The sequence below is a fragment of the Coregonus lavaretus genome, assembly GCF_964263955.1.
Source record: "Coregonus lavaretus genome assembly, chromosome: 1".
Taxonomy (NCBI): Eukaryota; Metazoa; Chordata; class Actinopteri; order Salmoniformes; family Salmonidae; genus Coregonus; species Coregonus lavaretus.
The window spans coordinates 73,706,775-73,725,380 of NC_139988.1; the positions used below are offsets into that span (position 1 = coordinate 73,706,775).

General features: G+C 45.4%; 1 protein-coding gene across 3 annotated transcripts in view; it reads right to left on the bottom strand.

Moving 5' to 3' along the window:
• taok2b (TAO kinase 2b) overlaps positions 1-18,606 on the bottom strand; it is a gene marked incomplete at its 3' end in the record, with an annotated part of 55,827 nt that overhangs the window by 16,212 nt on the left and 21,009 nt on the right. Inside the window, exons 9-17 of one of the 3 annotated variants that reach the window (XM_084163406.1) lie at positions 15,860-15,953; positions 15,453-15,534; positions 14,786-14,953; positions 13,387-13,593; positions 12,229-12,458; positions 9,699-9,876; positions 9,032-9,160; positions 4,014-4,217; positions 3,230-3,469 (exon numbers count right to left, since the gene is read on the bottom strand). In XM_084163406.1, coding sequence (XP_084019532.1) covers positions 3,230-3,469; positions 4,014-4,217; positions 9,032-9,160; positions 9,699-9,876; positions 12,229-12,458; positions 13,387-13,593; positions 14,786-14,953; positions 15,453-15,534; positions 15,860-15,953 — 1,532 coding nt within the window. Of the gene's footprint in view, positions 1-312; positions 3,470-4,013; positions 4,218-9,031; positions 9,161-9,698; positions 9,877-12,228; positions 12,459-13,386; positions 13,594-14,785; positions 14,954-15,180; positions 15,265-15,452; positions 15,535-15,859; positions 15,954-18,606 lie in introns of those variants that run through there. The other 2 variants (XM_084163405.1, XM_084163407.1) reach the window with 2 other exon arrangements.

The window sequence follows — 18,606 nt, forward strand, 5'->3', positions numbered from 1 at the left end:
AATTTGCGTGACAAACTGACTAGTATTCAAAGTCGAGGGAGGGGCCAGTCAATTTTCAGCTCTTTTTGGAAGAAATATGTTTGCATCGTTTTAGACTAGTTAAAACCCTTTGACCAATTTGAACGATTGTCAATTTCTTCGTTGAGTATTGCATTTCTCTCACATTCAGTGGTTCCCTCAACCTTTGGACTTAAGTCTTTATGGCTTTAAAACACATTTTAACCAATATCCCAATTAAACAGCAATAAAATAATATTAAAAAGGTATAGTCCTAAAATGAACAAAAACGATATAATACTTTTTTTTGCAGATATGGAGGTAGCCTAACCTCTCTGGCTGTATAACAGAACAGTCATTCAGACAACCGCTGTATCTTAATTTAGGAGAATGAGAAAAACAATGTTTACATGGTAAATCATTCGTTATATAAGATTATTGCCAATAGCACAATAATGAATAATCAATCTACTTAATTAGACGCTGAAATGTAATAACTCTGTAATAACGGTAATAACCATTTCACCAGCTTCCACTGCTCTCTACGTGTTCACGTTTGGGGTCTTACTATCAAACTATCAACTCTTCTCAATGAGAAATACTAACTAAATATCTAATATATCTCACTAAATTGACAGCCAAAGTCGACCCGGCCAAATACAATATCTCAAAACATTGGCTAACTGATAATTGGGTATAATAATATTGAATATTGTATCCTATATTCGGATGACTGATAGAGGTACAGTACTGGATTTTAAGAACAAAAACACATTTTGGGAAATTATTTCACAGTTTAGCGTATTCGTCAAGTTTTACGTATTAAACACATTATGTATGTAAGCTTGTACATAACATTAATGTATTACAGTTCGCTTTGTGGATTGAAGCAACCTTGTTCTGGAAGTTTCTGCGTGGTTGAATATTTATTGCACTATATTAATGACCTAGTAGTGTTTTATGGGGGCGGTTATGTGAAATTATCCAGATGTAGGCCTACTTCTACTTTCACAGTCATTTAGGATTATAAATGGGTTGAAATGCTTGATTTGTGGACAATCCACAGCCAATAATATCTATCAATAGTGGCCATTGATGATAACCACTATCCACTGACAAATTCAATGTGCGTGAACAGTGCACTAAAAAGACTTGAAATCTTAAAAAGTCCATAAAAACACAAGAATAGATTGCACAAACATGGTCTCAGCAATAACCATAAACATATTGTCTTACGAATTAAGAACAAAATAAAGAAAACATTTAAACTTTTACAAAAAGCACAATAGTGAGTGACAAACGGTGAAACTTCAATGGGGTATAAGACAGTGACATGACAGGAGTTGCTGGATGCTTTTGGCAATACAGTACATTAAAACTGCCAATTACATTCCAGTCAATGCAACACAGTGTTAGGTTGTGTGCATCATAGGTATACCTATCTTTGGGAGGGTTGAAAATGGACCCCAAAACCGTGCGAGTCAGGAAACAAACGCACATGATGGTCAGACAGTGATCGATGGAATGCACACACACTATCCAACTCCCTAACTCTCTCCCTCTCTTACTATCTCCATGGTCGCACTTTACCCCTCACACTCCGCCCAGATGATGTTCGTCTCAACCCGCATTCCCACCTTCCCTCATCTCTGAAAATACACTCTCTCTCCTCCCTTCTTTGCCTCTCCCTCTCGCTCTTCCTCCTCTCCTTCTGTTTCTGCTCTCTGATCTCCCTAGGCAGTAGCCTGGGCAGCCTGCTAGGTTTCTCCACTCTCAGCAGACCGAATGTACGAAGTCTGCTCAGGCACTCCGGGGGCAGCTCTTTAAGGACCCTGCTAGCTAGCCTTAGCACGACCGAGTTGGCCAGGTCGGCGAGGACCCCTAGGGGCCGTCTGACAAAACGCCTGACCCAGAGGAGGCACGTGGCAAGGGGCGAGCCATCGTGGCCCCTGCCCGCCAGGCGCTCTAAGGGCAGGCTCTTTAGGGGCACAGGGATTTTGGACTGGCGCCCGCCCCAGTTGCGCCCGGCCTTGGGGAACATGTCATAGAGGCTGCGCTCCGCCAGGCCCCCAAAGAGAGACTGGCAGATGTTGAAGAGTGGGCGGGGGAGGCGAAAGAGGAACCTCATCCACAGACGGTTGAGTTTACGGGGGGCGTTTTGTAGGAAGACGCGTGCCGGCCGCACCACCAGCACCACCACAAGGTAGAGGGAGAGGAAGAGGGACGGCGAGCTGAGGAAGGAGGCAGAGATCAGGGCCACGGGGACGTAATAGAGACCCAGGCTCAGCGAGAGGCCCAGGCTGAAGAGGCCGCATGCCCACAGAGTGAGGGACAGGTAGGTGGAGAGAGAGAGGGAGCAGCAGGAGCGGAGGAAGAGGTAGGAGAAGAAGAGGGCGAGGAGGGCGAGCTCGCCCGAGAGGAGGAGGGAGGCCAGCGAGGGGAGAGGGGGAGAGCGACGAAGGGAGAGGAGGAAGACTGAGAGTAGGAGGAAGGTGAGGTTGGAGGGCTGGACGGCGGCAGAGAGAGAGAGGAGGAGGCAGATGGAATGAGAGAAGAGGGAGGGAAAGGAAGAGGGGACGGGGGGCGGAGAAGGGGGAGGGGCAGAGAGGTGAAGAGGCTCGAGTTCCTCAAGGGTGTCGGGGAAGTAGAACTCAGAGAGTTCGTCCGCCTTGCGCTGCTCGCGGACACGCTTCCGTTCCAGGGATGGGGAGGAGAAATGCTCAGACGGACAGCCGTCTGCCACGCCCCTATCCTCCTCCTCATCGTCATCATCGAGAACGTATCTCGCTTCGTCTTCCTCATCCCTCTCCCCCCACTGCACTCCCTCCACCTGCCTTAGCTCTCCTTCTCCCTCCCCCGCTTTCCACTCCTCAACTTCTTGACCCTCGTCATATTCGCTTTTCTCGCTCTTCTCCTCCTCCTCTACTTCAACCTTTGTTTCTACACTGGAGCAAACCTCATCCCCCACCTCCTCCTCTTCTCCCTTCTCAATCTCTCCATCTCCACTTTGGTCTCTCACCACCTTTTCAATCCCTCCTTCAAAACCTTTCCTAACCTCTGCTTCGTTTCCCTCCTTCATTTCCTCTTTGGTTTCACATACTCCCACCTCTTCCACCCCCTCAGCCCCAGCCTGGGCTCCCCTTTGCCCCCCTGTCTCCTGGCCCTCGTCCCCCCTGTCCTCCTCCTCTGGAGGTGGCTGGTTCTGGGTACTGGGGGTCTCGCTCTCACTCACTTTGAGGCTTTTGGGCTGCTGGCGGACCTCCACGGCGTGCTTCTGCCTCAGCTCCTGCTCGCGTCGCTTGTTGTACTCCATCTGATTGGTGAGCTCCGTCTGGTGCTGGGTGCGGATCAGGTCGGCCCGCGTGCGCTGCACCGAGCCCAGCTGCCGGAACTCCATCTCCTGGGTGGACTCGTGGTGGCGCAGCAGCATTGCGCACTCCAGGTCCTTCAGCGTCTGCTTCTTGTTCAGGTCCTGGATGGAGAAGGAAGAAAGGAGAGAGAAATGGATGAGGGTAGAGAAAGACATATGGAGAGAATCTGACCAGATAACAACCCAAATATGTCATTTTTGCCTGTTGGGGTATTAGGCATTAGTGCTGTACTATATAACATCACAGAGGTAGCATTATATCGGGGTTAAAGAAAAAACAAATCCCATGACTGAAACTTAAGTCGATCTCATATCGATTGTCTGGGGCCAAGTTAACTTTTTTTTACATGAAACCGAGGTTATGACCATCATGCTTTTAGGGACAGAGGATCATTTTGTACATGTATTAAACAGCGCGTTTGACCAATTCCAGTCCTTTTCAACATTGAAAAAAAATCTAATAAAAAAATCTATCTAATCAACTAAAAAAAATCAGTCGCAGTGACGGAGAACTTTAACCCTTATATATATTATATAATGAGAAGAGTAGTAGTCCGAGACCAGAGCCTTGTGGAACTCTGAAACAGCTCTATTGCTAGGTCACCTGAAATATTTATTTGTTATGGGTACTGTTGAAGTACTATACCTCTCGGAGTAGGTCCTGCTCCAGGTTGTGGCGCGCCAGCAGCATCTTCCTCTTGTACTGGCGACACTGCAACTCGTAGTACTGCCTCTGGCGGCGCAGGAGCCCCGCCTCCTCTTCCGCCTGCAGCTGCTGGAGACACTCCTTCTGATGCACCAGCCACTCCTGCTTCTCCCGCTTGGGGGTCAACTGGTTCTCGTTCAGTTCCTGGGAAATACAGCAGGAGGAAGGGTCAGAGCGTGACACCACCACTTGATAGGTCAATATAATAGCTTGTGATTAAGGTATAGTGGTGGCATGCGTTTTGGCAGGGGTTAATAATGGTTGCTGCGTGGTTGGTATATGGCTGTATCTTTGTTAACGGCCATTGTTAACAGTCAGATGATTTGGGTGAGTAGCTGTACTTCTCAGCTATGAGTGGTTGCAGTATGATTGGTGAGTAATTACAGTATGGTTGGTGAGTAGTTACATCATGGCTACAATGTGGTTAGTGAGTAATTACAGTATGGTTGGTCAGTAGTTGCAGTATGGCTGTGGTGTGGTTTGTTAGGGGTTGCGGTATGGTAGGCGAGTAATTGCTGGTTTGGTTGCAGTATGGTTGGTGAATTGTTACAGTATGGCTACGGTTTGGTTGGTAAGCAGTTGCACTACGGTTAGATAGAGCCCTTCTCCCTCAGTTAAAACAACAGAATATTCTGCTATAGTAATTTCGGACCATTCCCCTCACATTCTGGACTTAGCTCTTTCTCCGAACGCAAAAAAACAGTTGAATTGGAGATTTAACACGGCCCTATTGTCTAACAAAGAATTCTGTGACTTTATTTCAACCAACAGATGTATTAATTCAAACTAATAAAAATGACAACACCTCCCCCTCTCTTCTTTGGGAGACTTTCAAAGTTGTATTATGGGGAAATAATTTCTTACAATGCTCATTATGTCAAACAAAGAAAACTGAAACGTCAAGAACTTGTGGACTCAATCCTGGAAATAGACCGCCAATATTCAACTTCACCATCCCATGAATTATACGCAGAGGCTGAAACTTCAAACTCAATTTAATCTGCTTTCCACTGACAAAGCAGAGTTTCTGTTGCAACGAACAAAGGGGACGTACTACGAATATGGTGACAAGGCCAGCCGCCTTTTGGCACGCCAACTTACAACGCCAGTCAGCATCTCATCTCTAAGGTATATGACTCTTCCCATAGTCTTACAAGTGATCCCTCTAATATTAATTCAACTTGTGTCATTTTATTCTAACCTCTACAAATCCGAACCCCCATCAGATAAAACAGCTATGGACTACTTTTTAGATAAACTTGGATATTCCATCCATTGATATGGACATGAGTAAAGTTCTGGATAACCCTCTGCATCTAGATGAGATAACAAAGGGTCTAAAGTTAATGCAAAGTGGCAAGGCCCCAGGCCCTGATGGCTTCCCTGTCGATTTTTATAAAAAATGGTCAGATCAACTCACCTCATTACTATTAGATATGTTCACCGACTTGTTATCACAGGGCTCTCTCCCCCCGACGCTAACTCAAGCCTCCATCTCACTTATACTCAAGAAAGATAAAGATCTGGCAGAATGTGGTGGATATTGGCCCATTTCACTTTTGAACGCTGATGTTAAACTATTAGCTAAGGTTCTACCATGCGGATTGGAACCCTGCCTTCAGGATGTCATATCTGATGATCAAACAGGTTTCATCAAAGGGCGACAACTGTTTTCCAATGTACGCAGTCTTTTGAACATCATACTCTCTCCTCCTGTCTCTCCAGACCCCAAAATTGTTGTTTCTCTTGATGCGGAGAAGGCTTTCGACCGGGTGGAGTGGGATTATTTATTTACGATTTTGGGAAGATTTGGTTTTGGGTCCAATTTCATCTCATGCTCTATTCTGCTCCTACGGCTAGCGTACACACCAACTCTCAAAATACTTCCCCCTCTCCAGAGGGACCAGTCAAGGGTGTCTCATGTCCCCGCTCCTTTTTGCACTTGCGCTAGAACCGCTTTCCATGGCCTTAAAATGATCATTCACAGAGCTGGTGAAGAACACAAAGTGTCACTGTATGCAGATGATCTACTATTATATATCACTAACCCTGTGAACTCTGTCGATAACATACTGCATATTTTAAACACATTTGGATCATTCTTAGGTTACAAATTGAACATTCAGAAAAGTGAATGTTTTCCAATCAACCCCGCTGCCAAGCTAATTCCCCCTGGAGCCCTGCCTTTGATTTTTCCTATTTAGGTGTGAATATAACACATTCTCTGGCTAACCTCCATAAAACTAACTTTGCAAGTCTAGTCACACGAGTTAAAGCAGACATACAACGCTGGGATAGTCTGCCTCTCTCCTTAGCTGGAATAATCCAATCTGTTAAAATTAAAATTTTACCTAGGTTTCTGTACCTTTTTCAATGTCTTCCGATCTTTCTGCCGAAATCATTTTTACCAAGTTGGATAGGCTCATCAGTCATTTTATCTGGGCAGGAAAATCACCTAGGATACGTAGAGCAATACTTAAAAGAAGGAGACAAGATGGAGGATTGGCGCTTTACTGTTGGGCAGCCAATATTCAAAAGTTTATGGTCTGGTGTAATGCTCCGAGTACCAACTGGTGCTCATTAGAAGCACACTCCTGCCAATCATCCTCCATTTCTGCTCTTGTGCCCCACTGTCCTTGTGTCCTTCAAAGTATACTGGAAACCCCATTGTGCTCTCTACTTTCAAGATCTGGAGACAGTTGTCAACATTTTAGACTTTTTGCTCCTTCTCTTCTAAACCCTATTTGTAACAACTACCTATTTTTACCCTCCAAACTCGACCAGGCTTTTGTTTTGTGGCGTAAGAGAGCTTTGGTATGTTTCAAATATGTATTTTTAGATGGGAAGTTTGACAGTTTTAATGATCTCGTAGCTAAATGTAATCTGGCTCATTCTAATCTTTTCCACTATTTTCAAGCCCGTAACTTTGTTCGCTCTCATTTTCCTACCTTTCCTCAACTACCTCCCAAGATGTTGCTAGAAGAGATTTTGTCCCTGCCGTGGATTTGGCAGGGTCTGATTTCTAGATTATATGACATTATGCTTTCTCTTTCCAATAAACAAAATCAAGACAGACTGGAGTAGTGAACTTGAATTTACAGATGACTGGTGGGAGGAGGCCCTTCTTAGGGTTAACTCCACATCCTCATGTGCTCGGTTAAGTTTAATTCAGTTCAAGGTCTTGCACAGAATTCAGTACACCAAAGAAAATTCCTCCCGGACACAAATGACACGTGATAGATGTTCAATCAATCCGGCAGACCACACCCATATGTTTTATTCATTTTCTAAACTGTCTTGGTCATCCTTTTTTAATACTCTCTCTAAAATTCTAGATATAGACCTGCAACCTTGTCCTTTGATAGCTATATTTGGAGTTCCATCTTTGTTGCCTAGTTTCACTCAAAGTAAAGCAGATGTTGTAGCGTTTGCGTCCCTCATAGCCCGCCAGCAGATCTTGCTTAATTGGAAATCCTCCAAACCTCCCACTGTATCAGCCTGGTTGAAAGATCTGTATTTTCTACACCTCGAAAAAATGTAATACACAGAGGTTGTCCTGATAACATTTTCTTGAGATGGCAGCCTTTAAATTTCCTTTTTTTCAGGAGTAAGAATCTTGGCCAACAAGGGATATGAGAGGGTGTGGGAGAGAAGGGATAGTATGTTGTGATATTTATTTATTTAGTTTTGTGTATATACAGTACTAGTCAAAAGTTTGGACACACCTACTCATTCAAGGGTTTTTCTTTATTTCATTTTCTACATTGCAGAATAATAGTGAAGACATCAAAACTATGAAATAACACATATTGAATCATGTAGTAACCAAAAAAAAGTGTTAAACAAATAATATTTGAGATTCTTCAAAGTAGCCACCATTCACTTTGATGACAGCTTTGCACTCTCTTGGCATTCTCTCAACCAGCTTCATGAGGTAGTCACCTGGAATGCATTTCAATTAACAGGTGTGCCTTGTTAAAAGTTAATTTGTAGAATTTGTAGTCCATCATTACTTTAAGACATGAAGGTCAGTCAATACGGAAAATTCAAGTTTCTTGAAGTGCAGTCGCAAAAACCAAGCACTATGATGAAACTGGCTCTCATGAGGACCGCCACAGGAAAGGAAGACCCAGAGTTACCTCTGCTGCAGAGGATAAGTTAATTAGAGTTAGCTGCACCTCAGATTGCAGCCCAAATAAATGCTTCACAGAGTTCAATTAACAGACACATCTCAACATCAACTGTCCAGAAGAGACTGCGTGAATCAGGCATTCATGGTCGAATTGCTGCAAAGAAAACACTACTAAAGGACACCAATAAGAAGAAGAGACTTGCTTGGGCCAAGAAACACGCGCAATGGACATCAGACCGGTGGAAATCTGTCCTTTGGTCTGATTAGTCCAAATTTGAAATGTTGGACTGGTTTGCGCTTAGTGGGACTATCAATTGTTTTTCAACATGACAATGAACCAAAACACACCTCCAGGCTGTGTAAGGGCTATTTGACCAAGGAGAGTGATGGAGTGCTGCATCAGATGACCTGGCCTCCACAATCACCCGACCTCAACTCAATTGTGATGGTTTGGGATGAGTTGGACCACAGAGTGAAGGAAAAGCTGCCAACAAGTGCTCAGCATATGTGGGAACTCCTTCAAGACTGTTGGAAAAGCATTCCTCATGAAGCTGGTTGAGAGAATACCAAGAGTGTGCAAAGCTGTCATCAAGGCAAAGGGTGGCTACTTTGAAGAATCGCAAATATAAAATATGTTTTGATTTGTTTAACACTTTTTTGGTTACTATATGATTCCATATGTGTTATGGACAGTTTATCCAAGTGATTTGATCCATATCGCATGTCAAATTGCGATATTTGGTCATTTCATGCAGCCCTAGTAGATGGATTATTGGTTGGTGAGTAATTGCAGTATGGTTGGTGTGTAGTTGCAGTATGGTTGTACCTCTTTGAGCTGCTCCTTGCGTGCGCGGTACTGGCGTTTCTGGGATTCCAGCAGGCTGGTCAGTTCCTTCTTCTGCTGGGCCAGGATGTGCTGCTGGAACTTCTTCTCCTCAGCCAGGGCTGCCTTGGTCTGAAAACCAACCACACAAGGCCATAAGCTGGGTAAGAATAGAGCTAAACCCCAAAAATCTAGACCTTCTATTCAGCTTGACTATCTACTTAAAACTTTGGCCTACAAATGTACCTTGAGATCCTGGGATAGCCGCACCCTGTCGCCGTGGCCAATACCCTCTCCTCTTTTCTTTTGACGTTTACTTCCATCTCATTCCATTCCTGTCTACCCCCTACCCCCCCCCCACCTTTACCTCTTTCTACAACCTGGTGCTTCTTGCTAAGGTTGTCCCCACCTTCCCAACTCCTCCTTCCCTTCCTATCCCTCCCTCACTTCTTTCTCCAGGATGGCTTGGTGCTACTTGCTCAGTTTGTCCCCATCCCCTCACAATCCTCTTTCTCCAGGATTGCCTGGTGCTTTCTGCTGAGGATGTCCCCACCTACCTCCCTCCCCATCCCTCCATCCCTCCCTCACCTCCTTCTCCAGGATTGCCTGGTGCTTTTTGCTGAGGATGTCCCCACCTACCTCCTTCCCCATCCCTCAATCCCTCCCTCACCTCCTTCTCCAGGATAGCCTGGTGCTTCTTGCTCAGCTTGTCCCCCTCCCCTCCAAAGCTGTTCCTCTGGTTCTCCAACTCCTTGTCCAGCCTCAGCTGATGCTCATCCATCTCTGCCTTCAGCTTGTTCTCCAGGCCCATCAGCTGCTTCTGGTGCTGCCGCCGCATGCGCTTATACCTGGGATGGGGTAAAGGAGGATTTGACACGAGAAAAGTATGTCAAAAACCAGTACAGCCAACTGGAATGGGCATTTACATAAGCAGCCTATTCTAATATTTTGCCACTAATTGGTCTTTTGACCAATCAGATCAGATCTTTTACCAATAACTAGGCAGCCCTTGACAACAACCAGTACAGCCAACTGTGCCGGTCGTTTTTATATAGTTCCATTAACTGCTTTCTAACCACAAATTAGTATTTAGCACATTTATTACCAGTGGGTTAAGCTGGTTGAAATGACATCAATACAACCAGTTTACAACCCTAATGTTGTCATTTCGTTGTAATGATTTTTACAAATAATTTCAACCAGTTATGGCCGCTAGGTATCCACTTTTGTGCGTCACAGCGTGGCTAGATCAAGTCGCAAATAGTGTTGCATGGTACACCGAAACTTCTGTACTTCTTCAATACTAAACGAAAAACGGTTCTGTTACTTTGTTATTCTATCAAATGTCTCACATTTGGAAATAAACTAAATGTATTGAACTTTGAATGTATTCATTTGCCCAAGTTTATCATAAGACATGAACAGAATGCATTAGTGATTCTTATTCCCTGCAACTTTCTGAAGAGGCAACGGCACGGGAATGCACCCGTCTGTGTGTGTGCGGTACGCGTATGTCTACCACTTTATGTAGCCGTTAGCTATAACCGTCTTCGGGTAGATGAAAAGCCTTTCCCAAAATCCTTCTCAATTAAAAGCTAACAACAAAGTAGCCTACCTGTCAGATTCAAGATTATTTGCATCAATTCAGTGGCCATTTGTTTTGCAAACTCCAAGTGCGCTACATAAAACATTGCTAACCAAATAAGTGTTAAGTGCATGCCAATTGAATTAAAGGGTAACTACACAAAAAAAACTAACTTTAAGATTTTTCCCAGACCTCAAAAGTGGTCCCGATGTGGTTTAAGCGTTGTTGTGGACTTAGAACATCAATTTTGTTGTTTTTCTATTTTTAAAAAGTGGGATTTTGGGTTAAACCAGAAAAATCAGTCCTGCTCTCCGCTTAATTTTTTTGCCTTGGGGGATTGTTTTGGTATCGAGTATCGTGAGAACACTAGTAGTGAGTACCTCTGAATAATACTATACAAGTACACTCCTCTCCATATGTATGCACGCATGACTAAGTCGCTTTGGATAAAAGCGTCTGCTAAATGGCATATTATTATTATTATTATTATGTATTTGGACAGTGAAGCTAAATTGTTTAATTTTAATGTTTAAGTTTCATATGTGGCGACAGTACAGAATGTTTATTTGAGAGTATATTTAAACGTATCCGCTGTACCGTTCAGAAATGTAAGCACTTTATATATCTAGTCCCCCCATGTGAAGAAGTCATAAGTATTTGGGCAAATTCACTTATAGGGTATTAAAGTAGTCAAATGTTTTGTAGTTGGTACCATATTACTTGTACACAACTACATCCAGCGTGTGACATTGGATGAATTTGCAGTTTGTTTTGGTTGTGTTTTGGGTTATGTTTTGCCCAATATTAACTGAATGGTGAATGATAACTGGAGTAATATTTTTTAAAGTGAGTAGATAAGACGTTTTTGAACACTTCTAAATTAATCCTGATAATGCCATGATTAAGAAAAACCATGAATGAATCATGAATAATAATGAGTGAGTGGGGTTACAGAGGCTACAACAAAACATGCTAACCTCTCACCATTACCAATAACAGTTGAGGTTAGTATTTTGGGGGGGAATGACCTTTGTGCATCTGTAACCTTCTCACTCAGCATTATTCACAATTCATTCATGTTTACCCATAATCATGGTAACATCCACATGAATGTAGAAGTGTTCAGAAACATCTTCTATTCTTCCAAAATGGCACAAGACATTATTCACCATTTAGTTCCTATTGGGCAAAACATAATCCAAAACAAACTGCAAATGCATCCAACAAGTTTGTAGAGTCATTGCGTGCAAGGAATATGGGACCAAATACTAAACTTTTGACTACTTTTATACACTATAAGTGAATTTGTCCAAATACTTATCACTTCTCCAAAATGAGGGGGACTAGATACATAAAGTGCTTTCATTTCTAAACGGTAAAACAGATATGTATGAAAATACACTCAAATAAAAGAAGATAGAATGTTACATATTAGATGACGGTACAGCATATCTACAATACTGAAGTATAGAGCCAAATTGTACATTTTAGCTTCACTGTCCAAATACATATTGAGGGGAGTGTACTTATCTTGATTTCTATGGACTACCCAATCCTTTGCCTTCTAATTCCAAACGGGCTCTTTGTATTGGTCGTTCCATAAAAGCTCTCCTACCCGGACATCTGCTCCCTCAGCGCCGACCCCTGCTCGTGCTCCTGGATCTGCCGGGTCACCAGCGATGCTGTCCGGATGGTGGCAAAGTGGTCTCGGCTGCGGTGTCCCCTCCGCCTGCCAATTCCTCCCCCGCCGCCGCCTCCTTCTCTTCCCTCACCCCGTGACGACGGGGGCTGCTGCTGGGCGTCCAGCTCGGGCTGGTAGGGGTCGTCATAGATGTTGTCATGGCTCTGAAGTACAGAGAGAGACAAATCGTTGCTGTGTAAATCATATGTTGCATTGTGGAATCGATCTGGGGGTGGGGGAATAGTAACTAGTTAGCCACTAGTGAGCCATTTCTGTGGTAAACTAAATTGAGGTAAAACCTTAAATTTACAGTTTTTAAAAAAATCAGAGCAACAAAAAGGGGCGTGGATCAGAAAACCAGTCAGTATCTGGTGTGACCACCATTTGCCTCATGCAGCGAACTGCAGTCAGGTCAAGATCCTGGTGAGGACAACGAGCACGCAATAAGCTTCCCTGAGACGGTTTCTGACAGTTTGTGCAAAACCTATTTAATTGCGCAAACCCACAGTTTCATTAGCTGTCCAGGAGGCTGGTCTCAAACGATCCCGCTGGTGAAGAAGCCGGATGTGGAGGTCCTGGGCTGGCGTGGTTACACGTTGTCTGCAGTTGTGAGGCCAGTTGGACGTACTGCCAAATTCTCTAAAATGACGTTGAAGCCGGCTTATAGTAGAGAAATTAACATTCAACAGCTCTGGTGGACATTCCTGCAGTCAGCATGCCAATTGCACGCTCCCTCATCTTGAGACATCTGTGGCATTGGGTTGTGTGACAAAACTGCACATTTTAGAGTGGCCTTTTATTGTCCCCGGCACAAGGTGCACCTGTGTAATGAATTTGAGAGAAATACGTTTTTTGTCCTGATGGACACCTTACATGTTGCGTTTATATTTTTGTTCAGTGTAGTAACCGTTTATCCCCCTCATACAGCATACAGCAATTTTGTCACATACTGTGACAAAATTGTGAAATAGGACTTGGGGTGACGCTTTGGGCAAATTGGGGGGGTTCTTATCTTATGCCCCCCGCCTTGGGAAAAATAGTCTAAAGGAAACACTGCTGTGACTAATGTCTAAAAGGTAAGTCCCAACTGACCAGGGGCTTGTGCAGGACTGAGCTGTTGGAGGTGACTGTTTGCTCGCCCTCCTGCATCATGGCCATCTCGCCGCTGTCGTCCGAACCGTCCGCCAGGCTGTTGACCGAGCTGCTCTGGGAGCTTGCGCTGATGGACATGGAAGGCAGCGAATGGGAGCTCTCCATGCTGTTGACTGTACCCGTCCGCAGCATGTACTGCTCCACGTCCTGGAGACAGAGGCAGAGGGATGGTGGTTAGAAGAAGTGGTGATGACATACGCACACATACGCACTCAAATGCATAGCTAGCCTACATACACCTATACACACCAACACCAAAACACAGACCTTGTATGTACACACACACACACACACCCCCTCCTGTGTTTCCTATGCAAGACCCTGGGGGAACACAATTAGATCCTGAAGGGTCATCAAAAAGAAAGGAGGACCAAGGCACTCTTCATATAATTAATTAAAATGCCTTTATTTGTATGGCATGTTCAATGGAAACAAAGTTTAAAAACTCCTGAAGAGATCAAAGTTATTAGTATTGGGGATGAGAGGTCATTCAATGTGTCGACGCACACAATGTTGGACTATACTGTGGTGACGTATGCTATGCAAAGACAGGATGGATGCTAATGCCAATCCTCTTCCTCTAAATTAAGACCAGTGCGTTCTGTAGTCTGTGTCTTCCCCCTCCTCACTCCACTCATCCTCCTTTTTTATTTAGGTTCTGGTCCTATATCATCCTCGGCTCCATGGCTAAGTGGCCAACTGTTACTACTCTCCTCCTTCCTCCTCCTCTCTCCCTACTACCAGCTCATTTTCTCCCTCTATGTAACATCTCCATGTCCTCCCCGCTTTCTCTCTCCCCCACCGCTATAGTCTCTCACTTGTTCATCCCTCTCTACCGCCTCTCCTCCAAGTTCACTTTCTCCCCCTCTCCCTTGTTACCTCCCTTTTTTTATGCCATTTCTCTCCTCCTCCCTTCTTTCTACCACCTCCTCCCGCCCTCATCAACCCCCCTCTACCTGCTTACCACCTCCTCCTGCCCCCCCCCCCTTCTCCCCTCCCTCCTTACCATCTCCTCATCACACCCACCTTCACCCCTCCCTCCTTATCACCACCTCTTTCACCCCCCCTTCACCCCTCCCACCCTCCTTACCACCACCTCCCTCATCACCCCCCCTCCCCTCCTTACCACCTCCTCCCCTCCCCCTTCACCCCACCTCCTTACCACCACCTCCCTCATCACCCCCCCCTTCTCCCCTCCCTACCATCTCCCTCATTACACCCCCCTTCACCCCTCCCTCCTTACCACCATCTTCCTCATCACCCCCCCTTACCACCTCCCCCCCTCCCTCATCACCCCCCCTGTCCCCTCCCTCCTTACCACCTCCCTCCCTCCTCATACCTCCTCCTCCTCCCCTCCCTCGGGCTGGGGCCCGTTGAGGGCCTCGTGGAAAAGGATCTTCTTCATTTTGCGGTACTGCAGGTTGTCCAGCTCCCGCACCGCGTCTTTGGTGCGAGCTATCAGGTCCATCACCACCGTGTGGGGACGCTCTCTGCATAGGAAATTGTGCTGAGGGAAAGGGAGAATGGATTTTAAGGTTATTCCAGCAGGCAAAACTGGTCGGAATGATGTTAGAATTACATAATTTCACATAGTTTCTGGTTGTAATGACGTCATGTCAATCAATGCCATATTTGTTGGTTTAATGTATCAACCATTAGCCTAGTGGGCAAAACTGGTTGCAATGACAGATTATAACGTTCAACCAATTCTGGTTGTAAGGACGTCATTTCTACCTGATGGTGCCACTTGGAGCTGTTGGCGAGTTAAGGTTCACTTCAAACTGGAGCCATTGAAGAGATGCTTCTTTGTCATTATGAGAATAAGGAATCACAGCACCTCTTTTGGCCACCTCTGATATTATTAATGGGTAAAGAGTTCATGACCATTCCTTGGTTTCTACATGAGGCACTACACACCTGTTTGTGTAGTGCCTTCTTCAGACTTTCTTAAACTTTGAATTACTTTATTTTTAAAGAGGAAACGTAGACCGAGAGATAACGTTTACCTTCAGCAGCACGTCAGAGGTAGGTCTGTCCTGGTGGATCTTCTGCAGACACGAGTCCACAAAGTTATGGAAATAATCAGACCTGGAAAGGACAATGAGACCAAACAATGAAAAACTATTCACAGTCACACTATAAAACGGTACTCATCTACACCAGGAGTGTCAAACTCATTTTGCCAGCAGGCTGTATGTATGACACCCCTGATGTACACCAATGGCTCATATTGTCCTCAGAAAGTAGCCTGGTCACAGATCTGTTTGTGCTGCATAGCCAAGTCCTAAGATCATTGTCATAGGAGGAGGCCATACAGCACAAACAGATCTGGGACCAGGCTACCCAGAAAGTACATTGACACCAAACAAAAAGAGGGCACAAGACCCTCCTCTGTGCTCAGTCAGTTGCTCACCAGTGATTGGACTGCAGAACGGGACTCTCGTTCTGGGCGATGTGGTATAAGGCACTCATAGCATTCATGTTGAACAGAGGCGGCTTCCTCTCCGCTGCATAGAGAGAGAGACAGAGACAAAGTTCAGGAGACATAAAACATCAAAACACACTCTAGGCCAGATTTGTAACATAAAATACAGGTGTGCACCATTCAGAGGGGTGGGGCCACTCCGGGAATCCCCGCCGACATTACAGGATTCCCTGAACAAACCCCTTATTACCGGCATAGGTGAAGGGACGGGGGCAATTACGCACAAGAAATAGAGGACAACAATGGAGATATGGGGGGGAAGGAACGGACAAAGAAATAAGGAGTGCCATTCCGTGAACATTAAATATATAATTTTGATTTTGCAACTTTAAAAGCAGACTTCCTCGGTTTACACCACCCCTCGCTACTGTATAGATCAGAACCCCTCTGGACTGATCACAGTGGTGGAGAATGCGGGCACTAGAAGTGGTGACAGAGTTACTATGTTATATTAAGGATGGACGCCGCATTGTTAAAACAGTTGGCTACGTGCGCCATTGCGCAAAAGGAAAGCACAGACCTCTTGAGAATTTAAGTGGCCAGATTGGCTCAGGCAGGGAGGACAGTAAGCCTGGAGTGAGGACCCATATACCTAGGCTACAAGAACAGGATGACAATGAGGTCTATCTGCTTTCATTCGAGAGGTCAGCAGTAAGAGAACTATGGGCCCCGGAGCGGTGGGCAGGGATGCAAGCCCCCTTTCTGTCCGGGCGTGCGCAGGCTGCATATTTCGACCTGGATTCTGCAGAAGCAGTGGACTAAAAGAAATTAAAGGCCGAAATCTTATCCCGTTACTGTCTGAATCCACGGGCACAGGCCAAGAGTTTCCACGCGTGGACCTTCGATAGCAACGAGTCAGTGAGAGCCCAAATATACCAACTAATACGGCTGACCAGCGGTTGGCTTGAAATAGAAAAAGGATCCAGGGCAGTCATCGAAACACTGGTGATGGACAGAATTGCTAGAGCTCTTAATGGTGCCTAGAGCATATAGAGACACGGTACTTTACCTGGCGCATTCACATGTGTTGGGAGGCCACTTGGCAGTAGACAAAACTAAGGAGCGCATCATGAGTAGATTCTACTGGCCCCACATTACAAGTGATGTAGAGAAGTACTGTAAGTCATGTGAACAGTACCAAAAGAATGTCCCCAAAGTCAATAACAGAAATCCGCTCATACCCCTCCCCATCGTTGAAACGCCCTTAGAGCGGATAGCTATGATCTGGTGGGTCCTATTCACAAATCAGTCCGGGGGCACGAATATATACAGGTGGTAATCGATTATGCCACACTCTACCCTGAAGCCATTCCCAAGCGTAATTTATCCACTAAAGGTATTGCTAAAGAGTTAGATGTTTTCCAGAGTCAGCCTACTCTCCTCTATTTAGACCGACCAGGGGACCCGTTTATGTCCCGCATAACGAAAGACTTGTGTGCCTTGTACCAGGTTAAACAGATACGCACGAGCGTATATCATCCTCAGATGGTTTATGCAAACGCTTGAATAAAACAGTAAAGTCTATGCTAAAAAAAGTTGTGGAACAGGACGGGAGGAACTGAGACATGTTATTACCTCACTTGCTATTTGCTCTTAGGGAGATGCCCCAGTCGTCAACGTGCTTCTCCCCGTTCAAACTGTTATATGGGAGGCCGTGCCGAGGGATCCTAGACCTCACCAAGGAGGCATGGGAAGCCCAGCTGTGTCCCCACAGAACTCTGACTGAACATGCCGCCCTAATGCGAGAACGGATGGCCGCAGTGTGGCCAATAGAGAAGGAACACATTGAGAGCGAGCAGCAAGCGCAACAGCCAGCCTACAACAGGACTGCCCAGACCTGAATTTTTAATGTAGGAGATAAGGTACTCCTTTTAATTCTGACATCTGAACACAGGTTCTTAGCGCAATGGAGGGGTCCGTACGAAGTAATAGCAAAAGTATCCCCTGTAAACTACAGAGTTAGGCAGCCAGGTAGTAGAAAACCTGAACAGCTATACCACATCAACCTTATGAAGGGAGTACCACGAGAGAAATGGAGATGTTATATTCTGCTCCCTTCCCACAGCCCAACAAGATCAATCCCCGCTAGAGGTGCAGGTGGGGAAGTCGCTGACGCACCAGCAAGAGCAGGACCTACGGGCCCTAGTGGACCGACACCGGGAGGTATTCTCAGCCCTCCCAGGGAATATAGATCTCATCCAGCATCATATATACACAGAGCCAGGCAAGAGAGTGAACTTAAGGGCTTACAGAATCCCTGCTACGCGACGAAAAATAGTCAGAGAGGGGGTGAGAGAGATGCTGGGTTGGGAAGTTATCGATGCGTCTCACAGTGCCTGGTCAAGTCCGATAGTTCTCGTTCCGAAGCCAGACGGAACGGTGAGATTCTGTAACGACTTCCGAGGCCTGAAGGACATCTCCAAATTTGACGCATACCCAATGCCCAGGGTAGATGAGCTGATAGAGCGATTGGGAAAGGCGAGCTACATAACTACCCTAGATCTCACGAAAGGCTATTGGCAGACTTTGACAGAGACTTCATTGTACAGATGGACGCCTCTGATGTCGGGAGAGGGCGAACACCCCATAGCCTAAATCAGCCGTAAGCTCAGAGAGGGAAAATAAATATGCCACGGTTGAACAAGAGGGGCTGGCTATAAAATGGGCACTCAACT